The sequence below is a fragment of the Natrix helvetica genome, assembly GCF_964273705.1.
Source record: "Natrix helvetica genome assembly, chromosome: 7".
Taxonomy (NCBI): domain Eukaryota; kingdom Metazoa; phylum Chordata; class Lepidosauria; order Squamata; family Natricidae; genus Natrix; species Natrix helvetica.
Genome location: NC_138558.1, coordinates 454,026 through 470,915, shown reverse-complemented (window position 1 = coordinate 470,915; position 16,890 = coordinate 454,026). Strand labels below are relative to the sequence as shown.

At 58.8% G+C, this 16,890-nt stretch overlaps 2 protein-coding genes across 3 annotated transcripts; one reads left to right on the top strand and one right to left on the bottom strand.

The window, feature by feature from the left end:
• The first annotated feature begins 1,657 nt into the window (after positions 1-1,657).
• On the top strand, positions 1,658-10,510 carry IDH3B (isocitrate dehydrogenase (NAD(+)) 3 non-catalytic subunit beta). Of its 2 annotated transcripts, none has more exons than XM_081959485.1 (12): positions 1,658-1,779; positions 1,863-1,916; positions 1,996-2,079; positions 2,184-2,304; positions 2,404-2,464; positions 2,556-2,688; positions 3,582-3,715; positions 4,250-4,352; positions 5,374-5,520; positions 5,623-5,717; positions 5,865-5,925; positions 10,325-10,510. In XM_081959485.1, exons 1-12 carry the CDS (start codon positions 1,729-1,731, stop codon positions 10,400-10,402), a joined length of 1,122 nt encoding a protein of 373 aa, XP_081815611.1. In that variant the 5' UTR covers positions 1,658-1,728; the 3' UTR covers positions 10,403-10,510. The 2 variants fall into 2 exon arrangements, with proteins under 2 accessions (XP_081815611.1, XP_081815610.1); XM_081959484.1 differs by lacking the exon at positions 10,325-10,510 and adding an exon at positions 6,096-6,585 and having other exon boundaries at positions 1,660-1,779.
• A 536-nt stretch (positions 10,511-11,046) lies between these two features.
• NOP56 (NOP56 ribonucleoprotein) lies at positions 11,047-15,334 on the bottom strand. The gene is made up of 11 exons (XM_081959478.1): positions 15,232-15,334; positions 14,913-15,117; positions 14,666-14,824; positions 14,366-14,564; positions 13,832-14,019; positions 13,259-13,410; positions 12,745-12,845; positions 12,414-12,562; positions 12,059-12,180; positions 11,720-11,860; positions 11,047-11,602 (listed from the first exon to the last, which is right to left on the bottom strand). Exons 1-11 carry the CDS (start codon positions 15,232-15,234, stop codon positions 11,390-11,392), a joined length of 1,632 nt encoding a protein of 543 aa, XP_081815604.1. The 5' UTR covers positions 15,235-15,334; the 3' UTR covers positions 11,047-11,389.
• Between the last annotated feature and the right edge of the window lie 1,556 nt (positions 15,335-16,890).

The window sequence follows — 16,890 nt, the reverse complement described above, 5'->3', positions numbered from 1 at the left end:
AACTTCAAGATCTGAGGACTTCAATTCCCAGAATTCCCCAGCCAGCGCAACTGCCTTTAACATGTGCTGAACTAGAGATCCCGAGGCTGACAGTGCCCACAAACCAGTCCTACATTGACGACGGACCTGACCTCTTTCAGCGACCATCACCCCTTTCTGTGGGAATGAGTCCTACAGGTCAGCAATGGGCCGTGCAAAGAAAGGCCTTCTGGTCTCAGCTCTCAATCTGCTGGCAACTGGCTTTCTTGGATGACCTCCCTCCCAGGAGTCTGAGTGGGGCAGAAAGACGGCTGCTTCGGTTTGGCTCCAAGGGCAGCTGGTCTCTTTGTTAGAGGGGGAGCGACCTTCCCCCTGCCACAGCCCTCTTCTCCACCTTCCTTTGGACTCCCTTTGGACACCTGACAGACGGACGCCTGCATTACCTTTCCTGGCTGGGGAGATTAAACTTCACAATCTGGTCTGGGATCTCTTCTTCTTCAAGCACATCAGAGCAGCCTTTCCCGAATTCAGAAGGCTGGACAGGTGCTGCAAACTGCTTGGGAACGGTATGGCACTATTGTGCTTGCAAAAGCCTGCATGGCCTGGCACGGCCCACCCAATCGCCTCTGACCGGCCAGTCCTGCCCTCTGGCCCTTCTGTGGAGCCTCCCGAGGGACCTCGTTGGCCCTGTGAGTGGGGGCTCCACTGCTGAGGCTGGAACGGGGCTGCCACCTTCCCTCTGGCTGAGGCACTTCCTCCAGACAGGGAGACACCTTCATGACCTAGATGGCGAGGATGGCGAAGGCCAAGATGGCAAGGAACAAACCAGCTTTTTCCTGTGTGTGTGTGGGGGGGGGGATCCCCATGCCCCTCTCCCAGGCAGCCTCTCCAGTCGGAAGGCCCACTGTTCCTTCCCCTCTCCCCCCATTAACACCTCTTCAGGCTCAACCCGTTAGCTCCCCCAGGGCTGCTAATTGCCTGGGACCTGGGAGGAGGGAGGTGTGTCTCCACACAAATAAGCCCGGAGGTTTCTCCACTCCGGGCTGGGATGTTCTGATGTTCCAGAAGGTTCTGTTGCTCCCCTGGAGGAGAAGCCTGCAGCCATTTGGGCAAACTGGTCGTTTCCTAAACGTCGCCTTGCTGGGCGTCCCGAGATGGAGGCTGGGTGGCCATCAGCTGCCTGGCTGGAATGAGCAGCTGGAGAGATGGGAAAGAATTTGGGACGGAGCCCCTGAAGGCGCCCCTGCCGCCCCACTGCTCCCCCTCCACAGCTGGCGGCTTCGGGGCCAGCCACCGGCCGGAGTCCCGGGGAAGGGGCTGTTTCCCCAGGATGAACGGGGCCCAGGAGAGGCCCCTGCCTTCCCCCCAGAGTCTCTGGAGGAACGTTCTCATTTTTGCAAAAGCTGAGCTCTATTCACGCTTCCGTGGCTGCATTCAGACGACACGCCCACCCTGCCCACATCCGAGTCAGCCCTTTGCAGCTGAGGGTCGCCCGGGGGATTCTGGGAGTTGTAGTCTCCCCAGCTGGAAAAAAAACCCACCAGGGTTTGGCTCCTCCTCCTCATGTGAAGACCGGAAGTGGCGCCATTCCCCCGATCACGTGCCCACCGAGGACGCGGGGGTGGGGTTTGAGGTGGACAAGGGCCAATCCCGACGGCCGCTCTTGGAAGCTGAGAGCGTAACCGGAAGGTCAGGTGCCGCTCTCCCCGCCGGGCTCTCTATGGTCCCTGGAGAGCTACCGGCACGGCCATGGCTCTGGCGGCAGCGCTGAAGGGCCTCCGGGCAGCCTCGGCCGGCGGGGTGAGCCGCCGGGTCCCGTTGTGCCGTGGGCGGCGGGGCGGGTGGCGGCAGCAGCAGCTCACCCGGCCCTTTCTGTCTTGCAGCGGCTCCTGCGGGGAATCTCCAGCTCGGCGGCGCTTCTGCAGAGGGCGGCGCAGGTGAGGCGAGGGGCGGGGGGGAAGGGGGGCGGGGGGGGGCTGTGTCGGGGCCCCCTTGCGACCCTCCCTCTCCGTGCAGGCGGAGGGCGCCTTCCCGGTGACGCTGCTGCCGGGGGACGGCGTGGGGCCGGAGCTGATGCACTCCGTCAAGGAGGTCTTCAAGGTGAGCGCGGGCGGGGCGGGGGGCGGGGGAAGAGATGCGGGCGGTGGGGGGGCGAGAAGGGTCCAGCCCGCCCCCTCCCCTCGATCCCCGGCTGTGCCGTGCAGGTGGCGGGCGTGCCGGTGCAGTTCGATGAGCACCACCTGAGCGAGGTGCAGAACCTGGCCTCGGAGGAGATCCTGGATCAGGTGCTGGAGTCCATGCAGAAGAGCAAGGTGGCCCTGATCGGTGAGGCCTCCGCCCGAGACCCCCGGGAGGGGGAGGGGGGGTCCCCGGGGTCCCCTGCCCTCCAGCCCCCTGACCGCCTGCGCTCTCTGGGCTTTGCAGGGAAGATCCACACCCCCATGGAGTACAAAGGGGAGCTGGCCTCCTACGACATGAGGCTCAGGTAGGTGGCCCCCCTCGGCAGCCCCACCTTTGCTCCTGGGGGGATGGGCAGGGGGTGCAGGATGGGACCCACCCGCGGCTCCTCTTTGCAGGCGGAAGCTTGACCTCTTTGCCAACGTGGTCCACGTGAGCAGCCTGCCTGGCTATAAGACCCGGCACAACAACCTGGACCTGGTGATCATCCGTGAGCAGACGGAGGGCGAGTACAGCTCTCTGGAGCACGAGGTGAGCCCACCGACCCTCTGGCTGGCGGCTGCAGCTACGGGGGAAGGGGCTGGCGGCATCTCCGGTGAACCTGGGGTGGGGCTGCAGCAGCCCAAAGGGACCCCTGAGGACCTATAGGGCAGCTGTGGAAGGGAGGGTCAGTTATCCAACAGCATCAATGTCAACCTGCTTGAAAACGCCTCCCATGGGCTGAAGAGAAAGGTGGGCGTGTCCTCTCACAGGTGACCCAGAGGGCTTCGCTCCCAGTGTTTGCTTCAGGCTTTAAGCCTTCCCCATCAGCCACTAAGGATCCCCAGGTGATCTGTCTTAAGATCCATCTACAGCAGTGGTTCCCAAACATTTTGGGGCCGGGGATCAGTTTTTTTTCACGGATCTAGGAGGGAGAGGAATGTGCAACGTAGGTTCCTCACACGAGCAGTTGATAGTAGGGCTTGTGCTCGGATGAGAACCCGATGCCTGGTGAGCAGCGGTGGTGGTCCAAGTGCCGGGGAGTGGCTGCAGAGACAGACAGACAGCTTTGCTCACTCGCTCACCCATCACTCTCATCTCCAGTTGTGCAGCCTGGGGGGGCTTGGGACCCCTGATCTAGAGGAAATAATTGGAAAAGAGAAACAAATGCCAAAGGAAGAGGGAAATTCTTGTGCAGGTCCGAGCAAAGACTTCTCTGGGTTTTTCTTCCCAGTTGGAGAGAACGCAGACCCTTGACCCAGAATGTGGGCCCTCTGGAGTGGTGGGCTTTGCTCCTTTTAGTGGACAGCCTGATATAGAGGCAGTGCAGGGAGAGGAGGCCAAGGGGAGCCGGGCACCCAGGAAGCTTCCCTTCCAGCGACTCCAGTGAGGGGCTCGGGGGGCTTCAAGTGAGGCGCAGAGCTTGTGCTGCTTTCTGTCTTCAGAGTGCCAAGGGGGTCATTGAATGCATGAAGATCATCACGCGGGCCAAATCTCAGCGCATCGCCAAATTTGCCTTTGATTTTGCCACCAAGAAGGGGAGGAACAAGGTCACTGCGGTGCACAAGGCCAATATCATGTAAGTGAGCCTGCCTGCCTCATTGGATCGAGGTTGGGGGTGGGTGAGGGCCTTCCAATGACCCCCCCCAGATCTCTGGCAGCTTTGGAGAGCCCACGGAGGTCACAAGGCAAAGGACATGCTGTATGTCAAAAAACCCATGTATGTTGAGATCAGGGAAGTTGGGGTGGACTGGACGATGCCTCCCTCCCCTCCTTTCTCTCCCTTTGCTCTGGTTCAGAAAAGGCCTTGGAAGGTTTTGTCCCACCTGTTTAATTTTTAATTTGGGCCTGGGAAGAAGCATCAGCCGCGTCCATCTTCTGCCCAGAAGAGCCTCCGCAGCAGCTTCCAAGGCCTTCCGATTCCTTCCAATTCTGCTGCCTGCCCAGAAGCCGCTGCGCTTTGGGTCTCCTGGCTGCCCCCGCCGGCTCCTTCGGCCCCTTTGATCCCGGCTGGGTCGTTCTTGGCTGTCCCTCCCACTTCCCTCTCTCCTCCTCCTCCTCCTCCTCCTCCTCCTCCTCCTCCTCCTCCTCCTCCTCCTCCTCCTCCTTCCAGGAAGCTGGGGGATGGGCTCTTCCTTCGCTGCTGTGAGGAGGTGGCTGAGCTGTACCCCAAGATCACCTTCGAGACCATGATCATCGACAACTGCTGCATGCAGGTAGGGTGGCCCACCTCTGGCCGAGAGGGGAGGGGCTCTGCAGGGTGGGGGGAGGCTGCCTGCAACAGGGAGGCCAGGCCCCCTTCCATGGCTCCCAGCTCTTTGGCAGCCCTTTGCCACCCGAGGGAAATAGGTCGGAGCGGAAACAATGTAAGGTGGTCAGTGGTTTGGAACCAGTTGGATCCTTTGTGATTCGGGTGCTGCCAGCCGTCCCGCTTGAGTTTGGATCCGGAAGTCAGAAGGGGGCCTCTGCGGATCCCTGATGCCTATTAGCCTGGCTCCCTTTTCCTGAGGGTGTCTGAGCAGAGGCAGGAGAGCCCCCTTCTCACTGGGAGGTTTTGGTGGGGACTGGATTCCAGGGGCCCCTCCTACCTTTGGATTTTTCAGAAAGCAGAAAAGCGTCTTTTGGCTCCTGCAGGAAAAAGAAAGAAATGCAGGCCTCATTTCCCACGTGGGAAGGTCTCATGTGGGGCCTGGCCAGGCCTCTTAAGCGGCCACTGCACTTCCATCCTTTAGCCCCCTCCCCCAATTGTGCTGCCTAGGGAGGCCTGGAGCCCATGGATGGGGAGAGGCCCTTTCTCCAATGCCCAGCACACGGCAGCTGTGGGACCTGGGCTGGTGATGTTGGCGTCCAAAGACCAGGGCTTCCTGGGGGGGCTGCTCTCTGGAGGCAACCTCTGGGCTGTGGCTGAGCAACATGGGGGGCCAGACTGGATCCTCCCTGCAAACGTCAGATCCGCAACAGGCAAAAGCTTGCCAGTGTCTGAATTGCTGTCCAGCCCAGCAAGGGGGCCTTGTTGTTGAGATGCTTCCTGGGGGTGGGGAGGGCAGGGGGGGAGGGGAGCTAGACTTTCAGCGGTTTCAGAGCGGAGCCTCCACCCGCTTCTACAAGGGCCCCTCAGGGGCGGCAGCTGAGCTCTGCCCAGAGATTCCTGCATGCCACACGGTGTGTGTGTGTGTGTGGCCTGTGGGCCCAGGCAGGCACCAGGGTCAGAGGGACGTGTGGGTGGGTGTTTTTCAGCTGGTGCAGAACCCTTACCAGTTTGACGTCTTGGTCATGCCCAACCTGTACGGCAACATCATTGACAACCTGGCAGCCGGCCTGGTGGGAGGGGCCGGTGTGGTCCCGGGGGAGAGCTACAGCGCCGACTTTGCAGTGTTTGAGATGGTGAGGACGAGGGCTGCTGGGCTGCCCCCTCCCCTCCCTCCTCTGCTGGGGATGGGTGCTTCTGGAGGGGCCCCTGCAGGAACCCTTCTGCTCCTCTTGCAGGGGGCCCGTCACCCCTTTGCCCAGGCAGTCGGGAGGAACATCGCCAACCCCACGGCCATGCTGCTCTCCTCGGCCAACATGCTGCGCCATCTCAAGTAGGTGCCCAAGCTGGGGCTGCTGGGCTTGAGCGGAATGTCCCTGCCCATCGGCCCGGCCTACCTTGCAGGGCAACAGTGGCTGGGGGAGCCATCCTGCCCCCCACCCACCCCTGCTGAGCTGCCCCCCTCCTCTCTCCCAACCAGCCTGGAGCACCACTCGGCCATGATTTCAGACGCGGTGAAGAAAGTGATCAAATTGGGCAAGGTGAGAGAGAGGCTGGGGGTGGAGTTGGGGGTCCTGGGACTGGAGCGGTTTCTCCTTGCAGAAGGCCAGGCTGGGCTGCCTGGGGCTTTGGGTGCCTGTCCCGTCCCCTTCCTACGGTTCCTCTGGACCCCCGTCTGACCACCTTTCTCCCCACCCCCACCCCCCTCTAGGTGCGGACACAGGACATGGGTGGTTATTCCACCACCTCGGACTTCATCAAGTCTGTCATTGACCACCTCCACCCACCCTATGGGGTCTAGGCTCAGGCTGCCCCCCCCCCCCCCCCCAATCTGTTGGGGAGGAAAGCCCTCTCCTGCCTGGAAGTCCTCCAGAGGTCTGGTCTGCCCCAGCTGGAAGGGGTGGGGGTGGGGGCTGCCCAGGGCCTTCGGGAGAGTTGTGGGGTGCCCCCTCGAAAGCCAGCCTCTGGGGCAGGAAGGCTGTGTCCAGGAGAGGTGCCTCCAGGAAGAGCTGGCTGGGGAGCATGGGCCTCATGGAGACCATTGGGCCCTGTTCAGTCCTGCAGAAGAGCAACTGGACTTTGGGGAGGAGCCTGCCAAGGCTTGTGGGGTGCTGGGGGAGCCCCCCCCCCCGTGGGTATGCTGTTTAACCTGGGACTGCGCTCTCCATCCTGTCTGTGAATAAAAGGGATTTTTTAGCCGGCTTCTGGCTCTTGGCCAATTCCTGGCAGCTGACAGGGAGGGTCTGGTGGGCCAGGAGGAGCCTGGCTTAGGGGTTTGGGATTGAGAGAAGCGACCTTCAACCCCTGGGCCCCCTGAACAGCCCCAAGGCCCATTCCCCGCCCTGATCCTCCCACCCCAAAAGCAGCCCTGCTTCCCTTGGCCTCCTCTCTCTGGACCGGAAAAGAGGCCCAGTGCCCCCCCCCCCCCCCCCAATCTGGCAGAGGGATCGTGTCCTGCCCCATACATCCCTGCGGCCCATTCGCTCACACAGAGAGGGCCTTCTCCGGGTGCTGTCCTCTAGAGACTGTCAGAGGGCGGTGCCCAAGAGTAGGTCCTTCTCTGTGGCGGGTCCCACCCTTTGGAACGACCTCCCCCCAGACATCAGGACAACAACCGATCTCCGCTCCTTCCACAGTAAACTGAAGACCCACCTGTTTCGGCTAGCCGGCCTGGCATAATCTCGACAACTGTTCCACCCCTTGGTTAATTTTAATTGTCAATGTTAGCTTTTAAACTTTTATTCTTATTGGGGTTTTTAACTTCTCTGATTATTGTATTTATTTATTTTTACCTCCTCCTTTGTAGTCCGTAGACCGTTGCTTGTGTACGTCGCCCCGAGTCCCTGTGGGGAGAGGGGGTGACTAATCTGATAAAATAAATAAATATAAATAAGCACTGGCAGCCCCACCCCTCCCCTGGTCTGCCTCGAGGAGGCCCTCGTCCACAGCTTGGGATCTCATGGAGGGGTGGCTGCCCTCTGGGACGGCAGAGCTGAGCCATTAAAATTGCTAGATTTAGGATTCCTGAGAAGCTGGAGGAAGATTCCCCTACCCCTCCTTGGCAATGTGCCAAGGGAACCCAGGGTGGAAATGAGGCACTGGGGGCTCCTTCCCTCCCCCTTGGGCTGCTCAGTCTGCACAACGGACAGATGCCCCTGGAGCTGCTCATGGTCTCCCTCAAAACACATGGCAGTTTACCCTGCCCCCCCCCCTCCATGCCTCTTGGCTGTGCCAAGGGAAGGTGTGGCTCCTTTAAGACAGAGGGAGATTTCTCCTTCAAATATTGTACCTAAACATATATAAATCCTAATATAGGTTTCTCTTAAAGTAGCAATATTTCATTAATCCCATCTTCTAGATTAGTTATGCATATATATTTCCCCACCCTAACCCTCCCCCACCTCCCAATCAACCCCCCCCCCGACTTCCGCTATACACCACTCTAACAATTCCAAGCATCCCATGTATTATTTACTCTGATCATCTATCAGTCTAAACATTCTTACCTAAAGGCTACATAGTACTTCCTAGTCTGGTATTTATTCTGTATATAATCAATCCATTTTACCCATTCCTGTGTGTAATTCTCCTGCTTCTGGCCTTTTAAGAAAGCTGAAATTTTTGCCATTTCGGCGAACCCCGCCACTTTCTGAATCCATTGATCAATTGTCGGTAAAAAATCTTTCTTCCAGTGTTGCGCAATCAACAACCTAGCTGCTGTAACCATATACAAGGCCAATTTTGTTTCCCCTTTAGTAAAGTCCTTAGTTATACCCAGTAAAAACATTTGCGGAATAAATTGTATTCTTTTCTTAAATGCATTTTGCATAACCCACCATATTTTTATCCAAAAAGCTTTAACCTTGTTGCAAGTCCACCATACGTGAAAAAAGGTAGCATCTAGGCACCCGCATCTCCAACATTTTGGTTGAAAATTTGGGTACATGCATGATAATTTTTTAGGATCTAAATACCACCTGTAAAACATTTTATAAAAGTTGTCCCTTAAATTCTGTGACTGTGTAAATTTAACATTCTGAACCCATATTTTTCCCCACGTGTCCAACATAACCACTTCACCAAAATTCTGAGCCCATTTAATCATACAATCCTTAACCAATTCACTTTCTGAATCTCTTTCTAACAGTACATTATGTATTCTTTTAACCTGTTTTAGGCCAGTCTCTTTTATCTGTTTGATCAGTTCCACTTCTTTATCCATAAAACCGACCCTACGATCTTCTTCCCATCTCTTCTGTAACTGTATATAATGTAACCAATTTAAAGTAATTCCTTATTCAAACAGTTGTTCCAAAGTTTTTAACTTCCATTCGTCCCCATCAGCAATAAGCACGTCTTTGTATAAACACCCCCCAAGTGACTTAGTATTCGTAATCCACATGGTATCTGCAAGATCCAACCAAAGCGGTATTTTATAATCCCAATTGGGCCGGTGCTTCTTCCATATTCTCATCAAGGCACTTTGGAGAATATGATTGTTAAACACTTTATCCACCCTATCTTCATAAAAAAGATATGCATGCCATCCCAGAACAAGATTGCCCGCACCTCAGAGGCTATAAATCCTTCTGGGGAGCTACACAAGTAGCTCTACCCGACAGCTGTATCTCTCTCTCCTAAATTCCTAAGGATTTAGGAGTGTCCAAGGCGTTAATGGTCTTTAAAAAAAACACCTCTACAGTCTATTGATTCGACAAGCTCAGAAAAAGCCTGCCCACGACATTCGTGGCAAAACCGGAAATCTATTTTAAGATGGGGGAGGGGGGGTTTACAGTATTTGGTACAATATTTGAATGAGAAAATTTTTTAAGACGGGGGGAGGGGAGGGGGTACAGTATTTGTATGTGATTCACATTATGTGGGGGGGGTAAAAAGGGGGAAAATTTGTGTAAAACTTTTTCAATTAAAAAAAGAAAGACAAGAGGGAGGACCTCCCCCCACTGCACTCTTTTGGGCGTGGCAGAGGTCACAACCTTGGGGTCTCCCCCTTATGGTCGCAAGCCGTGCCAGTCCTCGTGTGAGCCACCCAATTTCACCAGCTCATCTGGGGGGATCATGCAGCAACCAACGTGGGCTGCTTGTGCTGCCCCTCCCTCGAAGTCAGCAGGGCAAGAAAGTGCTGGGAAATGCAGCCCCGCATGGCCTCTGGACAGTGCCAATTGCAACTCGGTTGCCCAGCACCTGGAGGGCGCCCACATGACCGGGGGGGGGGGCAGAATTTCAAAGTAAACCCCCCCCCCCCCAGGTAAGTCACCATTGGAAAGGTGGCTGGTCACTAAGCCATCAGTTGTAAGTTGAGGACCACCTGTAATGGAAAGAGTTCCCCCGAACACTTTGATCCATTCTGGGCAGCTGATGGTCTGGGGGACAGCAGCTTCTTCCTACAGTTGCCCCCTGTAGTCTTTGCCAGCCCCTAATATTATTGGTGGCCCACGGGTGTCCTCCCTGCCCAGGAGAAAAAGGGCCCTGGACTCCGGAGCATCGGCCATGCCCCACCTGCATGCGGCCTTGACCAGTTTGTGGAAGGGGGCTTCCCCCACCCCAAGCTGCAAGTGAAGGATAATTCTGACTTGAAAAAGCAGAAGGGGGGGGGTCCTTTTCAGCTCTGCCTCCCCATTTTGAAGTTCCCTTTGAACCAGCCCCTCCCCTCAGGCTGTGGGAAGCCTCCTCCAGTTTATTTATTATTTTGACTTCTTAGTCGCCCCTTCTCCCCCAAGGGACTCTGGGGCAACGTACACCAGCAGCAGTCACAATGATACAATATCGTTGCAGAGGGCAGGGCGCCTGTCCCGCTCAGAGGCCGGTCTCCGGGTCAGCCTGTGAATGTCTGCCAAGACTTCCAAGGGAGAGACCTTTATGGCACCTGGAGGGCCACCTCCGCCCAGGGCTGCTGCATCTGTGCTGCTTTTGTCTTGGCAGGTGCGGACTGCAGACATGGGGGGCTACGCCACCTCTGACGACTTCACCCAAGCCGTGATTGCAGCTCTGACAGACTGAAAGGGACCTCGGCTGGCACAGCAGTTTCTCTTCATCTATTTATCCCTAATTTATTGTATCTGTTGATGATCGCCCAGGCGCAGGCAATAAAAGGGCCTCTGCTCAGAAGACCCGTGTGGCTGGGAGAAAAAGGCACAGAAGCAACACCGGCTTTCCACAACGTTTCACCTGGAGCTCACAGGGGCCCAGCTGACCCCAAGCAGGCGCACCAGGAGACAAAAAGGCCGACTCCTGGGGTGGGTGGGTGGGGGGAGAGGAGGGGCGGTCTTCTGGACTGACAGAGGCACAGGGGGGGCTCCGAGGCAAATTGGGACGGAGACCAAGTCAGACGACTGTTGGCTGAGATTGGGGGGGGCAACTGGGGGGAAGCAAATTGCTTCCACCAGGTAGTTGGGGGAGGGGGGCTACATGGAGTGGCTGGTAGGGGCAGCCCTGGAGACTGTGTGTGTGTGAGAGAGTGAGGGACACCTGGCTCTGGCCCACATAACTTCTGGTTCTTTTGGCAGCCATTTTGGATGCCAGCTCAGCCCCCCCCTCCCCAGTTCAAATCTGGCCGAAGCCTTCTGTTAGGGCAGCCTGACAAAGCTTGCCCTCCTGGTGCCCCCCCCTCCCCAGAGAGGCTGAAGGCGAGTGAGGGGCTGCTGTATAAAAAGGTAGCACATTTTATTAATGTCAAGTGAGTTAAAGAGCATTCAGGTTTATAGTCCTGCAGGGGGCGCTCCTGCCGGCCCCCATCCCCACTGAGGGAGCAGCATGGGGAGCCCCTGGGTGGTCTCGGTCTCCTCCTCTGCTGGAAGCCCAGAGAAGCAGGGCTGTTCCTGGCTGCCCCCCCCCACACACACCCACACCCAATGGGGCAGGGCCTCCTCCCGTGGTGGATCCGCCCACTGGGCCTGCCGTCTCCCTCCCTGCCTTGGGAGTTCTGGGCTGTGAGAAAAGGTTCCCAGGCTTTGTTCCAAGAAGCCAAATTGGACGGACTCCCCCAGGCTAGTCCTCTTCCGCCCTGGCCTTCCTCTTCTTCGCCTTCTTCCCCTTGGGGGCCTGGGGCTCCTCTGCCGCCACCACGGCTGGAGGCTGCCGGGGCTGCTTCTTCTTCTTCTTGAGCAAAGGGGCCTCTTCGTCCTCCAGGCCGTTGTCGGCCGGCTCTGCCTCCATCTGGTGGGGCTTCCTCTTCTTCCTCTTGGCCTTCACCTGGTTCTCCTGGGAAGAGGGAAGACACCTCAGTGCCGCCTCCCACTCAGCACAAACCACCCTGCTACTCCTGGAGGAGGCCACTCGCAGTCCCCAACCCTCCAGGGAGGCAGGAGCCCCCCCCACCTGTTCAGGAGACTCCGGGAGGGAGGAGTTGTGCGTCTCTGCAGCCGCTGCCAAAGCCTGCAAGCGCTTCTTCTCCTGCTTCAGCTTCTTCCTTTGCTTCTTCTCCAGCTTCCTCTTGATTTCGGCCGCTGCCTCTGAAGCCTGTGGAGGGAGGGGACAGTCACCGGGGCCCCACCGTGCCCCCCTTGCCCCCTTGCCCGGCAGGCTCTTGGCCTCAAAGGGCGCTGGTTGGATCAGGCTCATTAAATCAGCTTTGGCCTCCATGGACAAGGCTGGTCAGGCTCAGAGTTTTCATCACTCCCAACAGCGCGGCCCCTGCGGCCCCCCCTCGGCCGTCACCTCCTCCACAGCCTCCTTCATGACCTCCAGGTTCTTGCGAGGGACTTCCCCGGTCTCATAGAAGGCCAGGCGCTCCTCCACCTGCTCCCGCAGCTTGTCTCCGAAGACGGCGGTCGGGACATCTGGAAGGGAAAAGAGAAGAGCGGCTGAGCTGAAGAAGCTGCTGAGAAAGGCCCTCCAACGGCTGCCTTTGCTCAGATATTTTGATGTCAACATTCACTGTGCGTGAAATGCTGCTGACGAAAAATGTAACCATCATGGCAAAGGCAGGAAGCACCTTGGCGAGTGGCACTCGTGCTGGCTCCCTCCCCCTCTCCAGCGGAGGGGAGGGGCTCTGGAAGCTTCTGCAGCCCACCTGAGAAGCAGTCGATGCGGGATGCGATGGTGCACTTGTTGGCCAGGTAGCGAGAGATGCGCCCCTTGTTCTTGGCTGCCGCTCGCCCGATGAAGGTGGAGTGAAATATCAGGCCGTACTTGGGAGTGTTTCCCCGGGTCTTCAGGGCCCTGCAGGGCAGGAAACAACCATGCAGACCATCCCGTTGGCCATCCCCATGGGAGGGAGGGAGGGGAAAGGTGGCTGTGGGCATAACCAGCAGCAGTGCCTGGTCCCTGTTAAGCTGAACTGCGTGTGTGTGTGGGGGGGGGGGGGGGCGGCGGCGCTGCATGCCAGCCCTCCAGAGGGTTACCTGAAGAGGGCCTTCTCTGCCCCCAGGATCTGAACTGTGGAGGCTGGGTACTTGGCCAGGTTGGTCAAGCTGCCTGCATGGGAGATGAGACGAGCCCCCACCTGTGCAGAGAACAGACCAGCTCTGATCAATGTGAGAAAACTTATGAGTGCAAAGAGCCCCTCAAGAACAACTCCAGCCACTGCTCTGCCCCCCAAGCCTTCCGTGTCCCAAACCCCAAATTAACACACACACCCCTTCCTGTGCAGGCAGCCTGCCTGGGCTGGGAGCAGAAGTGAGGCTTCTTCCTTCTGCCTGCCTGCCGCATCCAACCCCAAGAGCAGCCAGGAGAGGCCAAGCGCTGCCTCTCAGCCCTTCCTTCCTTCCTTCCCTGGCCCAGATCAGCATTCATAGGTTTCAGCACTGACATTCAGTGGATTGACAGATTCAAATGCACATCATGTCTGCGGCCAGAGAGCCCTCTCCATACAACGCAGGTACGCAAAAGTTGCCCCAAAGGCCCCAAGCCACTCACCACTTCCCCAATTAAAGCCGAAAGGCTGGGAGCCACTTGGTTCATTTTGGAGCGGAGATACTCCTGCAAACCTTTGCGATACTCCGAGAGGGAGATGACTCGGCTGGAGAAGCTCTCGATGTTGATGAGGTCAATGGGTGAGATGTCCATTCCTGTAGGGGGCCAGAGGTGGGGAGAGGGATAAGGGTCCTGACCAAGGGCGAGCAATTCAGCCCAGATGCAGCACATGGCCTGCAAAGGACCCAGGACTGTGTTTTCTATGACAGCTGAAGTTGGAGAGGGCCGGAGAGACTTTAGCTCTTTGTCTGGGGGAACGTGTGTGTGTGTGTGTGTCCAAATAGGCAGGCAGAGCCCTCTCACCTACATTTCTCCTTTATAGGACAAGTTGTGCACTTTCCTGCAGGCACAGCAAAATGCGGACTTTAAAATCCATATCACAACGTATTGACCAACCACACGGCTGTGTAAACTACTGACCACTCCTCAAAGTTAGGTTCATTCTGGAATGGTGTCCCCCTGACAAACCCCAGTGAAATGCCACCTCCAGCCTTCTCCTCCCCCCTTGCCACTGACCCATGGAGGAGCGGGAGGCGTCCAGGATGGCCTGGGCCTTGGCGCTGTCCATGACGATCTCCTCCAAGGCTTCCAGGCTCTCCTCGCTCAGCTCCTTGCGATTCCCAATCAGCTTGGCCAAGCGGCAGTAGGTGTAGTTGTCACTCACGATCTTGATCAGCTCTGGGAAGTGATAGCCGTACCACTCTCTGCGCCACAAAGAGACACGTGTGAGACCCAAAAGGGAGCCCTCCTTGCGGGCCTTTCTCCTCCGTTGCGCAAGGGAAGCCTGTGCCCCCACAAACCAAGCAGCTCAGGCACGGGGCGGCCAGGCTGGGGTGCACGGAGGGCCCTTTGCTGTGCCTCCCTTTTCTATACAGCCAGCGGTGGTGGCCCAGCTGCCTGTGGTAAGCTGAAGGAGGCAGGAAAGTCCTGCCTAACAACCCCCCCCACCCGCACAGGGACCCAGGTGTCCGGAGGGCCTGGGGGAGGGCAGTGCAAGTCCAACCAGACACTGCAGACCCCCCCTCCAAAGGGGGAGGGGGGCCACCTCACCTGACCCGCATAGAGAAGGTGTTGATGTCCTTGTCCAGCTGATCCAGGAGGCTGATGGACTGGATGATCATGTTGTCCACCCGGTTGACGTTGAACTTCACCTTGGCCCGCGAGTAGCTATGTCCGAGCCCCAGCTGGGCCTTGGAGGCGGCCTGGGCGGTCAGGCCCTTGATCAGGCTGTGGAAGTGCAGGCGGATCCCTGAGAGAGGAAGGGGGGGGGTCAGGGCTCTGGCCACGCCGCCCCCCTCCAGCATCCAGCGAATAAATAAATAAATAAATAAATCCCAGAGCCCCGCTCACCCCGCAAGAGCTCGGCTACCACGCCGCCCGCCTGGCAAGGGAAGCCCAGCTCCTGGATGGCGGCGCCGATCTTGGGGTCTCCGACGCCCAGCAGGACCTTCTTCCTCTTGGCCGGCAGGCTCGTCTCCAGCAGCAGCCGCAGATCCTCGTGCAGCAGCCCTGCGGGGAAGGCCGGAGCCCGTCAAGCCCGGCGCCCCCCACCCCCACCTTCCGCCAGCCCCCCACCCCCTGCCCGGGCCCCGCTCACCCTCCGAGACGGCGTTGATGTTCTCCAGCGCGGCCTGGGCGGAGCGGAAGGGCGCGAAGGCCTCCAGGCGCACCAGGGCCAGGAAGCGGCCCAGGCTCAGCGCGCTCGCCTCCACCTGCGGCTGCAGCAGCTCCACCTCCTCCGTCGGCCGCACCGCCAGCAGCGCGTAGCCCGCCGCGTGCTCGAACAGCACGTGCAGCTGCACCTGGGGGGGGGAGTCGGGGGGGGAGTCAGGCGCGGGAGGGGAAGGGGACGATGGGGGGGGAATCCCGCCGGGGCCCCCGGCCAACCCTCCCGCTCTCCCGTCCCCTCCGCTCACCATGGCGGCCGCCGAGGAAAAGGCCGCACGCGCCCGTCCCACGCAGCCGGAAACGCTCCTCGCGGGCCGCCCGCCCCTTCCGTCCTCTCGGCCCCGCCCAACGCTGCTCAGTCAAGGGGCGGAGACTAATATGGCTCGCCGTCCAATGGGCGCCTCTCTGCTCCGCGCGCCGGGCTCGGGGGGCGGGCCGGGGCTCCTGCCGGGAAACCCCGTAGCTGGGCCTGCGCGAGGCGCTCGGAGAAAGCTGGTGGCGCCCCGGCCCCTCCCATCCGCTCCTCCCACCCTGTTGCCGGGGCGCCCAGGCCGAGGGAGGCGCCGGAGCTCCGGGGGGGGGGGGAGTGCAGAGGGCGTGTCCCGCCCCGCCTCTGGGGCTGCAAGCGCCGCCCCTTCCTCAGGACCTCCCGGGGAAGCCCAGGAGCCGAGGAAGCTTCTCGGAGGAGGAGCGAAGCGTCTTCAAAGGAAAGCCCAGTTGAAGCCCCTTTGCGGCCACCGGAGGGCTGAGAGTCTCCATGGACGTTTATGCAGGATGGGCGGCCACCGGCTTGGCCAAGACGCGGGCGGGAGATCCGCAGTGGGGTGGGGAGCTGCCCCGAAAGGCCCGTCGGGTCCCTGGGGCGGATGAGGGCCAGGCTCCCTTTGGAGCCCTGCGGCTGGTTGAGGAGGAGGAGGAGGAGGAGGGAGAGCAAAGCGTTGAGCGAGAGCAGCGGACGGATGAGAAATGGGACCGGGCTTCCAAAGCCAAATGCTCGGCCTGATGAAGCCGCTGCCGCTGCCGCCATCTCTTTGGAAGAAGGAAGGAGAGGTTCTCTTGGGACAAGGAGACCATTTGCCCCGAGCTCTTTCCCAAAGGACAATATTGAAGACTTCGCTCTTCCACTAACGCCCCATTCAGCCTTCTTTCCGATGATGGAATATCCCCAGCCGTCCCGTGTGACCAGTTGTGTTTTTTAGGGTAAATTATAACTTCCGCTACCCCATTGGGTCTTGGTAAGGGAGGCAATGCAGAAAAGCCTGTATAGAGCCTCGGTTGGCCCTTGAGACCCTGGCGCTGGGACCGGGCAGTGTGAAATGAGCTGGGTGGGTCTGCCCTGCCCCATACTTGGTGACCCAGGAACAAGACACCCCCCCCTCAGAGCAAATTGCATTCGGCTGGGCACCGCAAGCGCTCCTACACCCAGTGATGGCGTAGAAAGCAGCTGAGAAGAGCCCATGTGTTGGCTTTGCCCTGCAGCGACCTAAGGGCCCACCCTCCCTGGAACAGGGCCACCACGGAGCCCTTTCCAGCAGCCTTAATTAGGGCCCCGTTGCCTCCTTTTATACCCTCTGGAATGGAGGTGGGCTTACGAATGCCGAAAGGCCCGGCTGCCTTCTGTGATTGGCATAAGCGACCCTAAAGCAGTCTAAGGACAGTTCAACACACCCACCCTTCCCCAAACCACCTGCTGTGTATAAAGAACTACTTGCAGGCCCCCCTCCCCCAAGCCATAAATGGGGCTAGGCCCCCCATGGGCAGCGCAATTGCAGCTCTCTGTTTTCTAGTGCACCAAGAGGCTCTTCTGAATGAAATGTGGGAGACGCAACCTCAGCAGGGGTAGAGAGCAGCCAAGGGAGGCCTTGGCCTCTGCCATCCGGCGCCTGAATGAAGCCACAGCAGAGGGT